Genomic DNA, 23454 nt, shown 5'->3' with positions numbered 1-23454 from the left:
CAGTGAGTTATCCCCGTATTGCACAACCCCAGCCCCGTGTACATCAGTGAGTTATCCCCGTATTGCACAACCCCAGCCCCGTGTACATCAGTGAGTTATCCCCGTATTGCCCAACCCCAGCCCCGTGTACATCAGAGAGTTATCCCCGTATTGCACAACCCCAGCCCCGTGTACATCAGTGAGTTATCCCCGTATTGCACAACCCCAGCCCCGTGTACATCAGAGAGTTATCCCCGTATTGCACAACCCCAGCCCCGTGTACATCAGTGAGTTATCCCCGTATTGCCCAACCCCAGCCCCGTGTACATCAGAGTTATCCCCGTATTGCACAACCCCAGCCCCGTGTACATCAGTGAGTTATCCCCGTATTGCACAACCCCACCCCGTGTACATCAGTGAGTTATCCCCGTATTGCACAACCCCAGCCCCGTGTACATCAGTGAGTTATCCCCGTATTGCACAACCCCAGCCCCGTGTACATCAGTGAGTTATCCCCGTATTGCACAACCCCAGCCCCGTGTACATCAGTGAGTTATCCCCGTATTGCACAACCCCAGCCCCGTGTACATCAGTGAGTTATCCCCGTATTGCCCAACCCCAGCCCCGTGTACATCAGAGAGTTATCCCCTTATTGCACAACCCCAGCCCCGTGTACATCAGTGAGTTATCCCCGTATTGCACAACCCCAGCCCCGTGTACATCAGTGAGTTATCCCCGTATTGCACAACCCCAGCCCCGTGTACATCAGAGAGTTATCCCCGTATTGCACAACCCCAGCCCCGTGTACATCAGTGAGTTATCCCCGTATTGCACAACCCCAGCCCCGTGTACATCAGTGAGTTATCCCCGTATTGCACAACCCCAGCCCCGTGTACATCAGTGAGTTATCCCCGTATTGCACAACCCCAGCCCCGTGTACATCAGAGAGTTATCCCCGTATTGCACAACCCCAGCCCCGTGTACATCAGTGAGTTATCCCCGTATTGCACAACTCCAGCCCCGTGTACATCAGTGAGTTATCCCCGTATTGCACAACCCCAGCCCCGTGTACATCAGTGAGTTATCCCCGTATTGCACAACCCCAGCCCCGTGTACATCAGTGAGTTATCCCCGTATTGCACAACCCCAGCCCCGTGTACATCAGTGAGTTATCCCCGTATTGCCCAACCCCAGCCCCGTGTACATCAGAGAGTTATCCCCGTATTGCACAACCCCAGCCCCGTGTACATCAGTGAGTTATCCCCGTATTGCCCAACCCCAGCCCCGTGTACATCAGAGAGTTATCCCCGTATTGCACAACCCCAGCCCCGTGTACATCAGTGAGTTATCCCCGTATTGCCCAACCCCAGCCCCGTGTACATCAGAGTTATCCCCGTATTGCACAACCCCAGCCCCGTGTACATCAGTGAGTTATCCCCGTATTGCACAACCCCAGCCCCGTGTACATCAGTGAGTTATCCCCGTATTGCACAACCCCAGCCCCGTGTACATCAGTGAGTTATCCCCGTATTGCACAACCCCAGCCCCGTGTACATCAGAGAGTTATCCCCGTATTGCCCAACCCCAGCCCCGTGTACATCAGAGAGTTATCCCCGTATTGCACAACCCCAGCCCCGTGTACATCAGTGAGTTATCCCCGTATTGCACAACCCCAGCCCCGTGTACATCAGTGAGTTATCCCCGTATTGCACAACCCCAGCCCCGTGTACATCAGTGCATGCATAGATGAAGGTTTGAACCCGATCAAATAAGGCATTCTTGAGTTATATAATGTTGGTAGAGTTACCGATAATATGTTAGGTAAAGGGACGCAAGTGTAACTAATGTGACATTTTATTGTGGCAACGTTTCGCTCACCAGGAGCTTGATAAAGCTCCTGGAGAGCGAAACGTTGGCAAAAGGACACAAGGGGAACTCGTGTCCTTTCACCAAACATTCTCGAGTTATATGTAAAAATTTTGGAATTAGAAAAAAAAATTACTGAGAAATATTCAGAAAATTCTACTTAAATTTTCAAGAAAATTAAATTGTAAGTTTATACTACGGGTGGGGATAGAACCCACGGTCAGAGAGAATTAAATTGTAAGTTAACTATACTACGGGTGGGGATAGAACCCACGGTCAGAGAGAATTAAATTGTAAGTTAACTATACTACGGGTGGGGATAGAACCCACGGTCAGAGAGAATTAAATTGTAAGTTAACTATACTACGGGTGGGGATAGAACCCACGGTCAGAGAGAATTAAATTGTAAGTTAACTATACTACGGGTGGGGATAGAACCCACGGTCAGAGAGAATTAAATTGTAAGTTAACTATACTACGGGTGGGGATAGAACCCACGGTCAGAGAGAATTAAATTGTAAGTTAACTATACTACGGGTGGGGATAGAACCCACGGTCAGAGAGAATTAAATTGTAAGTTAACTATACTACGGGTGGGGATAGAACCCACGGTCAGAGAGAATTAAATTGTAAGTTAACTATACTACGGGTGGGGATAGAACCCACGGTCAGAGAGAATTAAATTGTAAGTTAACTATACTACGGGTGGGGATAGAACCCACGGTCAGAGAGAATTAAATTGTAAGTTAACTATACTACGGGTGGGGATAGAACCCACGGTCAGAGAGAATTAAATTGTAAGTTAACTATACTACGGGTGGGGATAGAACCCACGGTCAGAGAGAATTAAATTGTAAGTTAACTATACTACGGGTGGGGATAGAACCCACGGTCAGAGAGAATTAAATTGTAAGTTAACTATACTACGGGTGGGGATAGAACCCACGGTCAGAGAGAATTAAATTGTAAGTTAACTATACTACGGGTGGGGATAGAACCCACGGTCAGAGAGAATTAAATTGTAAGTTAACTATACTACGGGTGGGGATAGAACCCACGGTCAGAGAGAATTAAATTGTAAGTTAACTATACTACGGGTGGGGATAGAACCCACGGTCAGAGAGAATTAAATTGTAAGTTAACTATACTACGGGTGGGGATAGAACCCACGGTCAGAGAGAATTAAATTGTAAGTTAACTATACTACGGGTGGGGATAGAACCCACGGTCAGAGAGAATTAAATTGTAAGTTAACTATACTACGGGTGGGGATAGAACCCTCGGTCAGAGAGAATTAAATTGTAAGTTAACTATACTACGGGTGGGGATAGAACCCACGGTCAGAGAGAATTAAATTGTAAGTTAACTATACTACGGGTGGGGATAGAACCCACGGTCAGAGAGAATTAAATTGTAAGTTAACTATACTACGGGTGGGGATAGAACCCTCGGTCAGAGAGAATTAAATTGTAAATTAACTATACTACGGGTGGGGATAGAACCCACGGTCAGAGAGAATTAAATTCTAAGTTAACTATACTACGGGTGGGGATAGAACCCACGGTCAGAGAGAATTAAATTGTAAGTTAACTATACTACGGGTGGGGATAGAACCCTCGGTCAGAGAGAAAACTCCAGACCGACGCGCTACTGGCCCAGTAACTAGCGCGTCGGTCTGAAGTTTAATGACACTGACCGTGGGTTCTATCCCCACCCGTAGTATAGTTAACTTACAATTTATTTCTCTCTAACCGTGGGTTCTATCCCCACCCGTAGTATAGTTAACTTACAATTTAATTCTCTCTGACCGTGGGTTCTATCCCCACCCGTAGTATAGTTAACTTACAATTTAATTCTCTCTAACCGTGGGTTCTATCCCCACCCGTAGTATAGTTAACTTACAATTTAATTCTCTCTGACCGTGGGTTCTACCCCCACCCGTAATATGGTTAACAATCGTGTCATTACGATTTCGTGAGACAAACTGGTAAGTCGCCAGTCACACAATCCAGCATCAATAAAAAAAATACTTGAAATAAAGATATATCAGCTGCCGAAATAGGTTTAATAAAATTGGGAAATTGATTTTTACACAGCTCAAAGTGAGCTGTGTTTTAATAGTCTACGGCGAAAATTTGAAGCCAATCGGAAAATGCGTTTTCCAGTAAATGGCTCACAAAGTCGTAATAACACGATTGCAAACAAACCTGGAAACGGGCGGTGTTTGAACCCATGGCAGGTGAGTCGTAAAACTCCCGGCCAGGGTGTTAACCACTGGGCCAGCTGGCTCTAATAAGATTCATCCAACTATTTATATTTCTATACACCATGGGCAGGTTAGCATGGGCCACCACTATAACCACAAATATAAGTTTTTATTAATAACTATCCCACACCAGTAGTGGCCCATGCTAACCTTCCTACAGTGTATAGAGAAATGCCTAGTTGGTGGAATATTATTCTAGCCAGTTGGCCCGGTGGTTAACGCACTGGCCTGGAGTTTTGACTCACCATGGGTTCAATCCCCGCTCGTTCTCTGGTTTCTCTTTTTAACAGTTTCAGTAAAATTTTAAGTTGGCATCCACTGAGATTAAATTTATGGAGCATCATTATCTCACAAAATAAATCATCATAAATGGGTTGAAGACGATCCGATCCGATGGCGTGTATCTTGCGTTCTGGAAGCCACAGCAGTAATGAAAATTTGCTGCCGAGCTGAAGACTCATTCTCTTTTGTACACTTGTACAAAATCTGGGAAGTGTCTCGTTCATCAACTTGTCGATTTTTTAATCCATTTATCAGTCTCCGGCTATGCCACGGATTCCAACTATTCCATAATTTTATTAACTATTTCGCCATGTCAACAAATTTGGCTGCACACAACTTAATGGATACTATCCTGGTCGTAAGATGCACCAGCCATTAAATATTGAAGCCGTTCAAAAGTAAACAGAAACTTATTTAAGACGATTTACTGGGAATTCAGTTTAGCTAAAAGGCCATTTTATTGACATTTTATTGTGGCTACGTTTCGCTCTCCAGGAACTCCAGGACAAAGGTCCGTCATCGAGTTAGGAAGAACCTTTAATGAACGTTCGCAGCACAACACTGAGGGATGTTGGAAATGGAGTCAACTTTAGTCATAGTTCACGTGAACATGTCAATTGTTCCAAGAATCTGGCCTCACTTGTTCCAAGAATCTGGCCTCACTTGTTCTAAGAATCTGGCCTCACTTGTTCCAAGAATCTGGCCTCACTTGTTCCAAGAATCTGGCCTCACTTGTTCCAATAATCTGGCCTCACTTGTTCCAAGAATCTGGCCTCACTTGTTCCAAGAATCTGGCCTCACTTGTTCCAAGAATCTGGCCTCACTTGTTCCAAGAATCTGGCGTCACTTGTTCCAAGAATCTGGCCTCACTTGTTCTAAGAATCTGGCCTCACTTGTTCCAAGAATCTGGCCCCACTTGTTCCAAGAATCTGGCCTCACTTGTTCCAAGAATCTGGCCCCACTTGTTCCAAGAATCTGGCCCCAGTGACAGTGCTCAAACGTTGAAATTTAAGAGTTATTTACCCGATGGCTTCTCGAGTTATAAGCAAAAAAACTAGAAAATAAAGGACGGAAAAAAAACATGCCACAACTCAGGGTACCCTTTAATGGAATACCTAATAATAATAATAATAATCTCTCATTTACTCGTTTTCTCATATGCTGTGACCCTAATAAATATATCTTTTGTATACTAATTGGTGGTATGTGCACTTACACAGGAGACGGGGCTGTGGAGATCAGTACTGACAGTACACATGAAGAAAGCCAGTGACTTCGGCCAGTATCGATGCCTAGTCCGCAATCGTCTGGGCACTGACCAAGTCTTCTTCCATGTTACTGGTAAGTTGAGAGCCTGGTCGTCAATGCACAACTTTAATTCATGCTTCATGGCTGATTTTTACCTATATTTTCTTATTTACTCCTTATTTTTTTAAAATAATACCGTGTATATAATTTTGTAATCAAGATGAGTAGCTTAGACATGTAAAAAGACTAGTCTTGCATGTGTACAAGATTAACATGACTGTATCCGAATGTGATACAATTCCAACATTTGGGAATGTTTATTGTGAAAACGTTTCGCCAGCCACTGTTTGGCGAAACGTTGGACTGAAGAAGCCACTGACTTAAGAAATCGTAATGACACGATTGCAAACAAACCATACCCCCGGCTGGGATTGAACCCGCGGTCATAGAGTCTCAAAACTCCAGCCCGTCGCGTTTTGAGACTCTATGACCGCGGGTTCTATCCTGCCCGTGGTATGGTTTGTTTGCAATCGTGTCATTACGATTTCTTGAGTCATGTTGACGGCAGTGAAGGGACTTGAGCTAGAGTTCGTCACGGCCACGCTAGCTGGAGATTCGTCTGTAAAAACTTGCATTTGTGGTCACAGTGGTGGCCTATGCTAACCTTCCTATGGTGTAGAAATATACCTAGTTGGATGAATCTTATTGTGGCTAGCTGGTCCAGTGGCTAACGCCACGGTCTGGAGTTTTGAGACTCTCTGACCGCGGGTTCTATCCCGGCCGGGGGTATGGTTTGTTTGCAATCGTGTCATTACGATTTCGTAAGTCAGTGGCTTCTTCAGTCCAACGTTTCGCCAAACAGTGGCTGGCGAAACGTTTCCTCACTAAAGATACCCAAATGTTGCATGTCATTTTTCCATAATCCTGATGGATTGTAAAATAAGAAAATAAAAGAAAATTAACTAGCTTGGCTTCCTTTGAGGTCCTCTGACCCTCTAACCCAGAATATCATCCATTTTTTTTTTTGGGCTAACTAGCTGGCAGGAGAAGAGGGGCAAGTGATAGAAAATAGGTTTACAGTCTCCATCAATCCCGTTACTGAGTTAGGAGCAACAACGTAGAAAAAAAATCATCCCTATTAAGCCCTATTTTATGCAAATTAGGGAGGGTATTCGAAAACCTCTGAATGGTATACAAAATGCCAGAAAATATTTTCCAAACGTCAAGAAAAAGTACCTCAGAGTGATCATATCAAAACATATGGGTGGTACTTTGGTATGCGATCTACATGGCCAACGTGATCTACAGGAGTCAAATTAGGTTAGGCTAGGCTATGTTCTTGTTGTAGATCTCACACCAGAGTTGCTTCTTGACACGTAGATCTCACACCAAAGTAACTTCTTGACACGTAGATCTCATACCAAAGTAGCTTCTTGACACGTAGATCTCACACCAAAGTAGCTTCTTGACACGTAGATCTCACACCAAAGTAGCTTCATGACACGTAGATCTTAAACCAAAGTAGCTTCTTGACACGTAGATCTCACACCAAAGTTGCTTCTTGACACGTAGATCTCACACCAAAGTTGCTTCTTGACACGTAGATCTCACACCAAAGTAGCTTCTTGACACGTAGATCTTAAACCAAAGTAGCTTCTTGACACGTAGATCTTAAACCAAAGTAGCTTCTTGACACGTAGATCTCACACCAAAGTTGCTTCTTGACACGTAGATCTTAAACCAAAGTAGCTTCTTGACACGTAGATCTCGCATCAAAGTAGCTTCTTGACACGTAGATCTCATACCAAAGTAGCTTCTTGACACGTAGATCTCACACCAAAGTAGCTTCTTGACACGTAGATCTTAAACCAAAGTAGCTTCTTGACACGTAGATCTCACACCAAAGTAGCTTCTTGACACGTAGATCTCACACCAAAGTTGCTTCTTGACACGTAGATCTTAAACCAAAGTAGCTTCTTGACACGTAGATCTCGCATCAAAGTAGCTTCTTGACACGTAGATCTCATACCAAAGTAGCTTCTTGACACGTAGATCTCACACCAAAGTAGCTTCTTGACACGTAGATCTTAAACCAAAGTAGCTTCTTGACACGTAGATCTCACACCAAAGTAGCTTCTTGACACGTAGATCTTAAACCAAAGTAGCTTCTTGACACGTAGATCTCACACCAAAGTAGCTTCTTGACACGTAGATCTCACACCAAAGTAGCTTCTTGACACGTAGATCTTAAACCAAAGTAGCTTCTTGACACGTAGATCTCACACCAAAGTAGCTTCTTGACACGTAGATCTCATACCAAAGTAGCTTCTTGACACGTAGATCTCACACCAAAGTAGCTTCTTGACACGTAGATCTCACACCAAAGTAGCTTCTTGACACGTAGATCTTAAACCAAAGTAACTTCTTGACACGTAGATCTTAAACCAAAGTAGCTTCTTGACACGTAGATCTTAAACCAAAGTAGCTTCTTGACACGTAGATCTCACACCAAAGTAACTTCTTGACACGTAGATCTCACACCAAAGTAACTTCATGACACGTAGATCTCACACCAAAGTAGCTTCTTGACACGTAGATCTCACACCAAAGTAGCTTCTTGACACGTAGATCTTAAACCAAAGTAACTTCTTGACACGTAGATCTCACACCAAAGTAACTTCATGACACGTAGATCTCACACCAAAGTAGCTTCTTGACACGTAGATCTCACACCAAAGTAGCTTCTTGACACGTAGATCTTAAACCAAAGTAACTTCATGACACGTAGATCTCACACCAAAGTAACTTCATGACACGTAGATCTCACACCAAAGTAACATCATGACACGTAGATCTCACACCAAAGTAACTTCATGACACGTAGATCTCACACCAAAGTAACATCATGACACGTAGATCTCACACCAAAGTAACATCATGACACGTAGATCTCACACCAAAGTAACATCATGACACGTAGATCTCACACCAAAGTAACATCATGACACGTAGATCTCACACCAAAGTAGCTTCATGACACGTAGATCTCACACCAAAGTAACTTCATGACACGTAGATCTCACACCAAAGTAACTTCATGACACGTAGATCTCACACCAAAGTAACTTCATGACACGTAGATCTCACACCAAAGTAACTTCATGACACGTAGATCTCACACCAAAGTAACTTCATGACACGTAGATCTCACACCAAAGTAGCTTCATGACACGTAGATCTCACACCAAAGTAACTTCATGACACGTAGATCTCACACCAAAGTAGCTTCTTGACACGTAGATTTCACACCAAAGTAACTTCATGACACGTATATCTCACACCAAAGTAGCTTCATGACACGTAGATCTCACACCAAAGTAACTTCATGACACGTAGATCTCACACCAAAGTAGCTTCTTGACACGTAGATCTCACACCAAAGTAACTTCTTGACACGTAGATCTCACACCAAAGTAGCTTCATGACACGTAGATCTCACACCAAAGTTGCTTCTTGACACGTAGATCTCACACCAAAGTTGCTTCTTGACACGTAGATCTCACACCAAAGTAACTTCATGACACGTAGATCTCACACCAAAGTAACTTCATGACACGTAGATCTCACACCAAAGTAGCTTCTTGACACGTAGATCTCACACCAAAGTAACTTCATGACACGTAGATCTCACACCAAAGTAGCTTCTTGACACGTAGATCTCACACCAAAGTAACTTCATGACACGTAGATCTCACACCAAAGTAACTTCATGACACGTAGATCTCACACCAAAGTAGCTTCATGACACGTAGATCTCACACGAAAGTAGCTTCATGACACGTAGATCTCACACGAAAGTAGCTTCATGACACGTAGATCTCACACCAAAGTAACTTCATGACACGTAGATCTCACACGAAAGTAACTTCATGACACGTAGATCTCACACCAAAGTAGCTTCATGACACGTAGATCTCACACCAAAGTAGCTTCATGACACGTAGATCTCACACCAAAGTAACTTCATGACACGTAGATCTCACACGAAAGTAACTTCATGACACGTAGATCTCACACCAAAGTAACTTCATGACACGTAGATCTCACACCAAAGTAACTTCATGACACGTAGATCTCACACCAAAGTAACTTCATGACACGTAGATCTCACACCAAAGTAGCTTCATGACACGTAGATCTCACACCAAAGTAGCTTCATGACACGTAGATCTCACACCAAAGTAGCTTCATGACACGTAGATCTCACACGAAAGTAGCACCAAATTATGTCCCGAGAAGATGACATCAGGTATAATTTTCTCAGCATGTACGAGGCTAGAGGAAAAAAGAATTGCCTTCTGGAACCTAACCGAAGAAACTTGTACGGGGCTGAACACGGCCTATGTCAAACCAATGATGGTGAAGTATAAGTCACGACTTGGAAGACATCACCGGGACAAAGTATACGCTTGAGAAACTGATGTTTGCAACTATACTATTGGAGCTTAATATGTGAAAAATTAAGTCAGGTTTGTGGTTGTACTTCGCTCGATCATGTTACTATTCACGGAGATGTGGAACAACAAACTGCTAAAGGAAACGAAATCTACTGCAGTCGCTGCGCAATCCGAAGAAGGTATCCCCTTATTGCATAACCCGTCCCCTGTAACTTATTGCATAACCCCAGTTCCTTGTAACTTATTGCATAACCCCAGTCCCCTGTAACTTATTGCATAAACCCAGTTCCCTGTAACTTATTGCATAACCCAAGTCCCCTGTAACTTATTGCATAACCCCAGTTCCCTGTAACTTATTGCATAACCCGTCCCCTGTAACTTATTGCATAACCCCAGTTCCCTGTAACTTATTGTATAACCCCAGTTCCCTGTAACTTATTGCATAACCCCAGTCCCCTGTAACTTATTGCATAACCCCAGTTCCCTGTAACTTATTGCATAACCCGTCCCCTGTAACTTATTGTATAACCCCAGTTCCCTGTAACTTATTGTATAACCCCAGTCCCCTGTAACTTATTGTATAACCCCAGTTCCCTGTAACTTATTGTATAACCCCAGTCCCCTGTAACTCATTGCATAAACCCAGTCCCCTGTAACGTATCACACAACCCCAGTCCTCTGTAACCTATTACATAACCCCAGTTCCCTGTAACCTATTGCATATCTCCAGTTCCCTGTAACTTAATGCGTGCGATGGGATGGTGCGGAGTGTGGTATAAGTTTGTGCGGAGTGTGGCATAAGTTTGTGCGGAGTGTGGTATAAGTTTGTGCGGAGTGTGGTATAAGTTTGTGCGGAGTGTGGTATAAGTTTGTGCGGAGTGTGGTATAAGTTTGTGCGGAGTGTGGTATAAGTTTGTGCGGAGTGTGGTATAAGTTTGTGCAGAGTGTGGTATAGGTTTGTGCGGAGTGTGGTATAAGTTTGTGCGGAGTGTGGTATAAGTTTGTGCGGAGTGTGGTATAAGTTTGTGCGGAGTGTGGTATAAGTTTGTAATTGTTAGAAATATAAACTTGAGGTAAACCTGAAGAGTCATTAGTCATCAGGTGGAAACTAATATCCAAATTTCTTCAAAAATTGTGATTGAGAAATATATATATCCGAAATCTAGTTCAAGCAGCCCATTAACTAACACCACTTTTGAAGCTAAACTGAAGAGGCATTCTCTCGTTATCTCTAAGAGAACAATATCCTAAAATACACAAGCACATCATCCTTGAAGCCGCTCAGAAACTGCATTATCAGGGAAACAGTACTTAAGGATTGAAGCTAATCCGATGCGTCACTCAGAAAGAATCGCGTGAAAAGCAGTAATTCAAATGTCCCATAAGAAAAGGCAAACTAAAACCATTACAGACCAAAATTAATCCAATTGAAATATAAGACACATGTGAAACATCTGATTATCCTTATTTGTAGACGTTTCGCCATCCAGTGGCTTTATTAATACAAATTGAAGGAGAACATATTGGGAAGACAGTAGAACTACAAGATGAGGTAGTGAGTCCCTCACCCTTGGAGTTGAATAGTACCATAATTCATCATGTTGGTATCGTATACCATTCATGTATAGTACCAATCTTCTAAATAAGATACATCACTACTGAAATACCGAAATCGATCAAATGTGGATCTTTTGATGATATCTCACAGAAATCAGTTTCGGGAATTTGATAAATAAAATCGAGCAGAGGGGACCTGCACTTGTCAAATTCTCCACGAACATTCTCCTAGTAACAGTCGACCACAGTTAAAAATTTTAAGGTGATTGGATAAGGCATTCTGAAGTTATCAGTAAAAGCTTTGAACACTGTAGCTAACATTACGGCTGTAGTATCAAATTCTGTAGTATATAAGGGTTCACTAAACTCTTAAATATTAAAAAATGCTTTAAAAATTCTAGCATTAAATATTCTTCAATTTTCTTTATCCAGTTCGATTATATTTAAAATTCTTCACAATACAAGGAAAAAATTCTTGTTTAAGAAAGTCCAATTTGACATAATCTATAAAACTGCCAGACTGGTGCGTACTAAAACCCTAATTCAATAAAAAAAAAGGTCCATTTAAGGTATACTAATACTTAAATGTCTGAAGGCGACCAGATGTGCAACACTTGGGTATCTTTACTGAGGAAACGTTTCGCCACACAGTGGCTTCATCAGTCCATACATAGGAGAATGGCGAAGAACAGGAGGAATTTGAGGTAATCAATCCCTCAGCCTTGAGTCAATGTAATCAGTCCATCAATCTTGAAAAGAATACAGCATATGTGCGAAGAAGTAGCTTATATACTGTAGGCGGGAGAGGTGCAGCAGTCGTAGGTGGTGTCATATTTGATCAATGTGGAAGTAGGTCGTTCCCAAGGGTTAGGCAAGTGAAGAATTCCCTGTATTAAGGATTATACTCGCGCACAATGTCTTGTCATATTCAACCGCTTATGATGTATCTAACTCCAATTTTTACCTGTTGTGTGTGTTGTGTCCAGTACCTGCTGGTGCACTCTCTCCCGTAGGTTTTCTGGTAGTGGCCCAGTTACAACTGAGGCTTCTTTAAATTGTTTGTACGTCATTTCGCAGATTTCACTTCATTTCTCGTGTTTTTTTTTCCTTCTTCAGTTGAATTACCTGGTGTTTTACTGTTGTTTTTCTCCTGGTGTGGCTGTGAAGCAGTTATGGTTCTGACTTGGCCTTGATTACTGTCATTTTCAAATTGTCACTTAGCATTTCTTCTCACCTTTGCATATTTATTTCTAGCTACTCTGCTCATTTCTCTATCTTGTCGTCTGTCATTTCCTTCCTATATTTTTTCCTTGTTCTCGTGCTTCTATTTTTTTTTTATCTCTTTGTGTCTGGGTTTACCAAAGTGATTTTTTGTTCTTTCTATTTTCCATTCTTCTTCTAGGTATGAAGTTTTCCTGTGCCTCCTGACACTTCCCGATGCACTCCATCTCGTCTTCTCTCCCCCATCATTTTTCTCCTCCTCCTCTCTCTCTCTCTCCTTCCTCTCCCTCCTCCCTTTCCCATCTCCCTCCTTAAGATTAAGATGTTTATTTTGACAAATTATATGGTTGTACAGAGGAATATAAGAGTTGGGTGTACATGCCAAAAGGCCCTTTGTATGCAGAACATTTCCGGCAATCTTATTTTCCTTCCAGTTATCTTTCTCATTGAGCTTCATCCAAAAATACCCTTATTTCTGCAAAGTTTCCCTTTCTGAAGACTGGCTTGTACCCTCCACTTGCCAATCTACATTTAATTCCACAAGACAAAGTTCAATAACAAATTTCGTTGGCACCCAGGTGGCACCCATGCCATATTTTTCCTTTATTGAATATACTTGTGATACACACTAGATTATACGTCGCTGTATACGTTTCTTTTGCTGTATCCTTAACATGTTCACACAGAAATGTTTACCTAAGCACCAGCTTAGCTCCACGCTTGTAGTCAGATAAGATAAGATAAGATTTCGTTCGGATTTTTAACCCCGGAGGGTTAGCCACCCAGGATAACCCAAGAAAGTCAGTGCGTCACCGAGGACTGTCTAACTTATTTCCATTGGGGTCCTTAATCTTGTCCCCCAGGATGCGACCCACACCAGTCGACTAACACCCAGGTACCTATTTGCTGCTAGGTGAACAGGACAACAGGTGTAAGGAAACGTGTCGGAATGTTTCCACCCGCCGGGAATCGAACCCGGGCCCTCCGTGTGTGAAGCGGGAGCTTTAGCCACCAGGCCACGGGGCCACCCATGTAAATCCCAATTATCCTATTATTTTGTTGTTAAAATCATCCATGATATGTAATTTTGCCATGGTCACGTGTGCACTCCTAGCTCCATGAGTTATGTCAACCATCACTGTTGTCTTCATATTCCAGCCGCTGTGTACTGTTGTTAGGTGTTGGGTTGTATATACTGGAACTGCTACTTTGGGTTTCCAAACATTAACTGTAAGTGCCTTGGTGTACATTATTTAATTATGAGTATAAAATAATGTGACCTTTTGATTCCCATTTAATTACGTTAAAAATACTTGAGTCTGCCTCTTCAAATTTGCTCCAATATATAATGGCTGATTTATCTTATAGCCAGGATAATACATCAAGTTTAATCTATTTGCGGTCAAATATTTAAATTTACTGAATATATAAAACTTTGAAGCGTTGGAGGCCTGGTTATGGATCCGACCGCGGGGGCGTTGACCCCCGAACACCCTCCAGGTATATTCCAGGTAATGTACTAACTGGAGAATGCCTCCACTGGTCGCCTTCAAATTTTCAGCCTTGAATTATTTTCCATTATTATTATTATAATCAAGGGGAAGCGCTAAACCCGTAGGATTATACAGCGTCTGGGGGGGGATGTGGAAGGCATTAAGGGTTAATTCGGGGAACTGGAGCACAGATCCAATTCCCTAGATCAAGAGCCCCTCACCAGCATCAAGGAACCTTCCCTGAGGGGAAGTATTTTCCAGGAAGGGGAAGTATTTTCCAGAAAGGGGAAGTATTTTCCAGAAAGGGGAAGTATTTTCCAGAAAGGGGAAGTATTTTCCAGAAAGGGGAAGTATTTTCCAGAAAGGGGAAGTATTTTCCAGAAAGGGGAAGTATTTTCCAGAAAGGGGAAGTATTTTCCAGGAAGGGGAAGTATTTTCCAGAAAGGGGAAGTATTTTCCAGAAAGGGGAAGTATTTTCCAGAAAGGGGAAGTATTTTCCAGAAAGGGGAAGTATTTTCCAGAAAGGGGAAGTATTTTCCAGGAAGGGGAAGTATTTTCCAGAAAGGGGAAGTATTTTCCAGAAAGGGGAAGTATTTTCCAGGAAGGGGAAGTATTTTCCAGGAAGGGGAAGTATTTTCCAAAGTATTTTCCAGAAAGGGGAAGTATTTTCCAGAAAGGGGAAGTATTTTCCAGAAAGGGGAAGTATTTTCCAGAAAGGGGAAGTATTTTCCAGAAAGGGGAAGTATTTTCCAGAAAGGGGAAGTATTTTCCAGAAAGGGGAAGTATTTTCCAGAAAGGGGAAGTATTTTCCAGAAAGGGGAAGTATTTTCCAGAAAGGGGAAGTATTTTCCAGAAAGGGGAAGTATTTTCCAGAAAGGGGAAGTATTTTCCAGAAAGGGGAAGTATTTTCCAGAAAGGGGAAGTATTTTCCAGAAAGGGGAAGTATTTTCCAGGAAGGGGAAGTATTTTCCAGAAAGGGGAAGTATTTTCCAGAAAGGGGAAGTATTTTCCAGGAAGGGGAAGTATTTTCCAGAAAGGGGAAGTATTTTCCAGAAAGGGGAAGTATTTTCCAGAAAGGGGAAGTATTTTCCAGAAAGGGGAAGTATTTTCCAGAAAGGGGAAGTATTTTCCAGAAAGGGGAAGTATTTTCCAGAAAGGGGAAGTATTTTCCAGAAAGGGGAAGTATTTTCCAGAAAGGGGAAGTATTTTCCAGGAAGGGGAAGTATTAGGGGAAGTATTTTCCAGGAAGGGGAAGTATTTTCCAGAAAGGGGAAGTATTTTCCAGAAAGGGGAAGTATTTTCCAGAAAGGGGAAGTATTTTCCAGAAAGGGGAAGTATTTTCCAGAAAGGGGAAGTATTTTCCAGAAAGGGGAAGTATTTTCCAGAAAGGGGAAGTATTTTCCAGAAAGGGGAAGTATTTTCAAGTCACAAACAGATCTGTGTGTGACTTGAAAAAGCCCACTGTGTGGGCGAAACGTTGTCAATAAAGGATCACATTATACTGCATATATGTTTATATTTCCATTGTGTCGGTATTTTATACCATTTATTTCCATGTTAAAAAGACTTGTAATCGTTGAAGCCGGATGCCTTTTTCTATAGGCTTCGTACTTTCGGTATTGATGGGTTTATTAAAAGAAAGGGCAGACTTTCATTTTGAGAAATTTAAGTTTTATATTGCCTATTTTATTAAATAAATTGGCCTCCAGTAAGTAAATACAGAATGTAGATGTATGGTTCAGGCCCGGTGGCCTGGTGGGTAAAGCTCCCGCTTCACACACGGAGGGCCCGGGTTCGATTCCCGACACGTTTCCTTACACCTGTTGTCCTGTTCACCTAGCAGCAAATAGGTACCTGGGTGTTAGTCGACTGGTGTGGGTCGCATCCTGGGGGACAAGATTAAGGACCACAATGGAAATAAGTTAGACAGTCCTCGATGACGCACTGACTTTCTTGGGTTATCCTGGGTGGCTAACCCTCCGGGGTTAAAAATCCGAACGAAATCTTATCTTATCTTATCTTAATCGACAAGTTGATAAATCAAACACAGATGAAACACTTGGGTATCTCTGAGGGAACGTTTCGTGGTGAAACTGTGTGGCGAAACGTTTCCTCAATAAACAAGTGTTGCACATGTGTCTAGTTTATCAACTTGTCGGTTCTGTGAACCATTTATCAACAGTCCTGTCTGACACAGCAACATCTAGGGAACTTAAGTTGCAACCACTAAGGTATGTTTTTAAGAGTCGATTTTAAGAGCCCCGGGAACCTGGTTCTGTGCCATCATTTTTTTATCTGGCTGTGCCACAGTTTCGGTTCTAATTTGGTCTTTGTCGGTGAGTTATTTTTCTCAAGTGACACTACGCTTTCTCTTCATACTTTTATGTGTAGTTCACCTTTCAAGGCAGGTGAAATTGCTGACCTAGAAAATGTACAGAGAACCTTCAAAACTAGGGATGCCAAGCCCATGATGACACTCTTCAGGTCACTTGTTCTATCTAGGCTGGAATATTGCTGCACTCTAACAGCACCTTTCAAGGCAGGTGAAATTGCTGACCTAGAAAATGTACAGAGAGCCTTCACGGCCCGCATAACGGAGATAAAACACCTCAATTACTGGGAGCGCTTGAGGTTCCTGAACCTGTACTCCCTGGAACGCAGGAGAGAGAGATACATGATTATATACACCTGGAAAATCCTAGAGGGACTAGTACCGAACTTGCACACGAAAATCACTCACAACGAAAGCAAAAGACTTGGCAGACGATGCAACATCCCCCCAATGAAAAGCAGGGGTGTCACTAGCACGTTAAGAGACCATACAATAAGTGTCAGGGGCCCGAGACTGTTCAACTGCCTCCCAGCACACATAAGGGGGATTACCAACAGACCCCTGGCAGTCTTCAAGCTGGCACTGGACAAGCACCTAAAGTCAGTTCCTGATCAGCCGGGCTGTGGTTCGTACGTTGGATTGCGTGCAGCCAGCAGTAACAGCCTGGTTGATCAGGCCCTGATCCACTATGAGGCCTGGTCACAGACCGGGCCGCGGGGGCGTTGACCCCCGGAACTCTCTCCAGGTAAACTCCAGGTCCAGGTATTATCTACTATCGCTATATTCTGTACAAAAAAACATACTCTCGTGCTCTGTACATTTGTACATACTCTCGTGTTCTGTACATTTGTACATACTCTCGTGCTCTGTACATTTGTACATACTCTCGTGCTCTGTACATTTGTACATACTCTCGTGCTCTGTACATTTGTACATACTCTCGTGCTCTGTACATTTGTACATACTCTTGTGCTACATTGGGTCCTCGGCATCTCTGGTTAAATCAAGGGATCACTATTTTTGCATCCCTGTTCGATATCAATATTTGGATTATGGAACACTGTAGCTAGGTTCTTCATCCTCAGGTTTCATTTATCCTGTTCCTTATTCCAGTTACCTCCATATATAGATAATCTCTTCTCTCTTTACCTCTTCTTTATTCTGGCTTAATATATTTTCCCAATTCTTTACTCTCCGCTCGTGCTTCTGCCAAGTATTCTCATTGGACCCCCGGTTAACGATATTTTTTTCACTCCAGAAGTATGTTCAGGTGCCAGTACTGACCGAATTTGTTCCCATAAGAAATATTGTGAAGTAGATTAGTCCATTTCAGACCCCCAAACATACACGTACAAACGCACTTACATAAATACACTTACATAATTGGTCGCATTCGGAGGTAATCGTTATGCGGGGGTCCACTGTATTCTCATTTTAGCTCCGTCTTATCATTGACCACGGAACGGGTGAGGTTTAAACCCTTGGCAAGTTAGTTCTAAAACTCCAGGTCAGTGTATAAGCCACTTTGAAGTCTGGCTACGATGAGATTCATTCACAGAAACCTTGCATCTGTGGTCACAGTGGTGGCCCTTGCTCACCTTCCTATTGTGTATATATTATAATCAGATAAATCGCTAAACCGACAAGGGTCTATTGTGTACATAAATATATCTAGTTAGATGAACCTTATTGTAACTAGCTACCCCGGTGGTTAACGCACTGGCCCGTGAGTTTTAGTATTCACTAGCCATGGGTTCAAACCCCACCCATTCCCTGATTTGCCTTCATAACATAACATTGTCCATTACTACCTTCATTAAGTTCTGAGTACTTTAAATAAATTTTCTCTGAAAGACTCGCCCAAAACCTTATTTAATATTTTTCATTTTAATTTACAAATAGCTATAATAAAGGTAATTTGATATTTTCGGCCATTTTCCATCGGTATATTGACTGCCTTTTAAGTCGTATTAATCTCCTGGAATATTAAATATCCTCTGTTATTTTCTAGCAGTCTATAATTTGTATATTAATTTCAATAAAAGAACAAGAATTTAATGGGGTAACAGTTTATATTATGTAGAGTTTTATTAATAAAAGCTAGTTCTGGAACAGTGTATAAGCCACTCTGCAGTCTGGCTACGATAAGATTCACAGACACGCTGGTGGGAGATTCATTTGTGAAACCTTGCATCTGTGGTCACAGTGGTGGCCCATGCTCACCTGTTGCATGTTTGTGAGATTGCTTGTAACCTGTGTCTTCTGTGCCTTTCTGTACACGTTTTCTAGCACATGCCTTTCCACAGCTGTATTCTATTGCCTCTTATTTCCTTTGTGAGTTTTGGTCATTCACGCTACTGGAACACCACGCTACTTAATGCTGCACCATCTCCCTTCCCTGACAGAGATCACCACTACTACCACTACCACAACAACAAGCACTACCACCATCACCTCCTCACAGCTGCTTTTCCCCAAGGCTACCACCCCCCGGCCCGCCCACAGCCATCAACAAACATCTCAGCCGCCCTTCGTACCTTGGTGGAGTATTTTGGGTGAGTGGGCATCCCTTAGTGCAGGATTTTGGCTGAGTGGTTTACTCAAGTAAAATAGTTTGGATGAATGGATGACTTGAGTATTTTAGGTTAGTGTGTGACCTAAGCTTATTGTTATGGGTGAGTTTGTCACCCCCCACTGAACTGTTTTGGGTGAGTGGGCGACCTTATTGGGTATTTCGGGTAACAGATCAGATATTGAAAGAGTGCATATAGAAATGTTCTGAAAACAAAACAAAAAAATCACAAATTCGAATTTGTGCCGAGACTGAACACGATCCAGAGCATTGATACCAGACTGACAGTGTGACATGACAGCCTTTGCACAGTGCCAGGTGTTCTTCCATGTTGTATCCGTGAGTGAGTCGCATGTGTCCAATACGTAAGCAGGAGCATGTAGTTTCCCAAACACAGCGGCGGTGAGATGACCTGAAAACAGTTTCCTGTGGTCCATCTCAGGTCACTTTTGTTGCCAGCAGTTGCAGAGTCGTTGAGAAATCACTGAAAAAATTCGTCAAAAAAAAGGAATACTGCTGTGGATAATAGGCAGGTCATGAATACCTGATCGAGAAGTTCAGTCTGTTTTGTGCTTTTTAGAAAACTGTTTAATCAAAGGATTATACTAAGATTAGATTTTGCCACCGGAGTGGCATCCCATATCCATCGTGTGGACGCTAGTCCAAAAGCATATGGATATGATGAATGGTTTTGAAAATCGACAAGTTGAAGATTGAGACACTTATGCAACATATGGGAATCTTTATTTTTAAAGATTCCCATATGTTGCATAAGTGTCTCAATCTTCAGCATATGGATAAACCATACCACGGGTGGGGATAGAACCAGCGTGTCATTACGGTTTCGTGAGGCATATGGATACACAGGAGCACATCTGGACTTTTATCTACAGTGTATACGAAGGAAGATGGGAATGGAATCGAATTTCTGGATAGCATATAATGAACCTCGAAAGACGAGGTAGAAATGGATGCCGTGTGTATGAGAGCAGTAAGAATTGCATGTAACTACTGAGGAAACACTGACCATTGTTGAAGGGTGAAAAACTCAGAGACACAAACGGAAATCTTTCAAGAGGTTCAGGAGGCTGTAACAAACAGGTTACAGTGAAGCTTCCAGGTCAGTCGATACTCAAACAAGTGACCAACAATCTTCTCTATTCCATTACAATGCTCACACAACACAACGCAGTACACAAATCCATACAAAATATTCACAACACAATACTCACAGAATACGCTACTGACACAATGAGAAATTTCAAAATTTCATGTTTAGGATTACCAGATCCATACAGATGTAGGGCGATATGATAGCTAACAGGGCGTCTTGTGAAAGCTATATGGTGCGTTTTAACTATACTCATGAGAGGTCTGGTTGGAATCACATCACTAGCCCCATCAGGGAATACTATAGCAAAATAGTTGTTAGGTAAGACACATATGCAACAGTTAGGTATCTTTATTTCGAAACGTTTCGCCTACACAGTAGGCTTCTTCAGTCGAGTACAGAAAAGTTTATAGAAGCAGAAGATACTTGAAGACGATGTAATCAGTCCATCACCCCGGTATTTTATACCTTTTTAATATTCAGCAAAATAGTTGACAGAGGGAGAGAAAGAGAGATAGAGAGAGACATAGAGAATCTAACGTTGAAAGCGAGAATAGAGGCAAGGTCATTAATGACAATTAGGAGGAAGGTAGTGCAAAGAAGACAGCTGTGAGGTACACAATAGTACAACTTCATCCTGGGCGAAGTTAGGGGAAATAGCTGATGTTTACCCTGACACGCAGGTGCCTCTTTAACAAGAAATATCAACGGAATAGTAGCAGATTACCTCGGTGGTGTAAGGAATAGTAGATTACCTCGGAGGTGTAAGGAATAGTAGATTACCTCGGAGGTGTAAGGAATAGTAGATTACCTCGGAGGTGTAAGGAATAGTAGATTACCTCGGAGGTGTAAGGAATAGTAGATTACCTCGGAGGTGTAAGGAATAGTAGCAGATTACCTCGGAGGTGTAAGGAATAGTAGATTACCTCGGAGGTGTAAGGAATAGTAGATTACCTCGGAGGTGTAAGGAATAGTAGATTACCTCGGAGGTGTAAGGAATAGTAGCAGATTACCTCGGAGGTGTAAGGAATAGTAGATTACCTCGGAGGTGTAAGGAATAGTAGATTACCTCGGAGGTGTAAGGAATAGTAGATTACCTCGGTGGTATAAGGAATAGTAGCAGATTACCTCGGAGGTGTAAGAAATAATAGCAGATTACCTCGGAGGTGTAAGAAATAATAGCAGATTACCTCGGAGGTGTAAGAAATAATAGCAGATTACCTCGGAGGTGTAAGGAATAGTAGCAGATTACCTCGGAGGTGTAAAGAATAGTAGCAGATTACCTCGGAGGTGTAAGGAATAATAGCAGATTACCTCGGAGGTGTAAAGAATAGTAGCAGATTACCTCGGAGGTGTAAGAAATAATAGCAGATTACCTCGGAGGTGTAAGAAATAATAGCAGATTACCTCGGAGGTGTAAAGAATAGTATCAGATTACCTCGGAGGTGTAAGAAATAATAGCAGATTACCTCGGAGGTGTAAAGAATAGTAGCAGATTACCTCGGAGGTGTAAAGAATAGTATCAGATTACCTCGGAGGTGTAAGAAATAATAGCAGATTACCTCGGAGGTGTAAGGAATAGTATCAGATTACCTCGGAGGTGTAAGAAATAGTATCAGATTACCTCGGTGGTGTAAGAAATAGTGTCAGATTACCTCGGAGGTACATACATACCGATATTATGGATATAAAGACATACAGTGTCGTGAACTGTGTGTGTCTTAATCTACACAAAAGGCAGCTATTGATCTAATTAGGGGAAAAGAAAAATTCCAGATCATATGTAGCATTTTGTCTACAAGATAAATAACGAATGGATGACCAGGGCAACTGGGGTAAATTGCTGACTAGACAAGAGTAAGGAACTTGCAATTCTTTCCATTAATTGGTGTAATTTTTATAGCAAAGGGACGGGAACATCTCTCTGGTGCGGGAGCCCCTTCAAAGGGTGTCCCTCGACGAGGTAAAGGTGGTCTTGATCTGAGGAATTAGGCTTTTATCTCCTTCCTTGGATTAGATCTAATTACCCCTACACATCTCTCACTTCTATCTAATCGGCTTTGGTATTATCTCCCTCGTAAATTACATCTCCCAGGTTGTGTAGAAAAAGGGATCGTTATCCATTACATTTCGTTGAGGACGTAGCTGGTGATGTGTGTACCGTGGGAATTGGATTATCTTGAAATGTGTTCGACTGCGCTCTGGAGTCGCGGTAGGCGGCCTCATCTTCTTAGGTGACGGGAGTATCCTGGAGGCTGCCTGTCAGTTCCTGGAGGTGGCGGTCAAAGTGGGTACGACTCCTGGTGAGTTTCCTGTCGCCCATATCTCTTGTTGGCCGAATTGGCTTGTTTGATATATGAAGTGCTATGCTGGAATGCTAGTTTACTGGCATGAAGGGAAGGGATGGGAGTAATTTTCTCGCAGCATCAGCACTGCTGCAAGAGAACGAGTGTAATCTTGGATACCGAAGATGTATAGTCTCTCTTTTGTTTATCGTCAGGGCTTCCTCTCTTTTTCCCCCTTCCCCTCTTTTTCCCTCTTCCCCTCTTTTTCCCTCTTCCCCTCTTTTTCCCTCTTCCCCTCTTTTTCCCTCTTCCCCTCTTTCCCTCTTCCCCTCTTTTTCCCTCTTCCCCTCTTTTCCCCCCTCCCCCACTTATTTTTTAAGGAAAATTTATCCAGGGTCATTTACTAGACTCGGTGAGGGGCTTCACGGCCAAGTTGTATGCATTTGTATCAATATCTTTTAAAAACGGCAAGTTGATAATTGAGACACTCTGCTTCATTTGGGAATCTTTTTTCTGGAAACGTTTCGCCAGCCAGTGGCTTCTTCAGCCCAGCACAGAGAACGGTGGAAGATGAGAAGTTTAAGGTACACAGTCCCTCCGACCCTCCCAAATGCTGCACAAGTATCATAATTATCATGCTGTATGTAATTATCATGCTGTATGTAATTATCATGCTGTATGTAATTATCATGCTGTATATAATTATCATGCTGTATGTAATTATCATGCTGTAATTATCATGCTGTATGTAATTATCATGCTGTATGTAATTATCATGTTGTATG

The 23454-nt window shown here is 42.4% G+C and overlaps 1 protein-coding gene across 4 annotated transcripts in view; it reads left to right on the top strand.

The window, feature by feature from the left end:
* Window positions 1–23454, top strand: part of LOC128698406 (limbic system-associated membrane protein-like) — a 599709-nt gene that overhangs the window by 566558 nt on the left and 9697 nt on the right. For 3 of the 4 annotated variants that reach the window (XM_070104500.1, XM_070104502.1, XM_070104499.1), the window contains 2 exons: window positions 5614–5734; window positions 19107–19256. In XM_070104500.1, coding sequence (XP_069960601.1) covers window positions 5614–5734; window positions 19107–19256 — 271 coding nt within the window. The remainder of the gene's footprint in view (window positions 1–5613; window positions 5735–19106; window positions 19257–23454) is intronic. The other variant, XM_070104503.1, reaches the window with a different exon arrangement.

The sequence above is a fragment of the Cherax quadricarinatus genome, chromosome 92 (assembly GCF_038502225.1).
Source record: "Cherax quadricarinatus isolate ZL_2023a chromosome 92, ASM3850222v1, whole genome shotgun sequence".
NCBI classification, from domain to species: Eukaryota; Metazoa; Arthropoda; class Malacostraca; order Decapoda; family Parastacidae; genus Cherax; species Cherax quadricarinatus.
The sequence above is the reverse complement of the archived record's forward strand: the minus strand, read 5'-3'. Positions and strand labels throughout refer to the sequence as shown.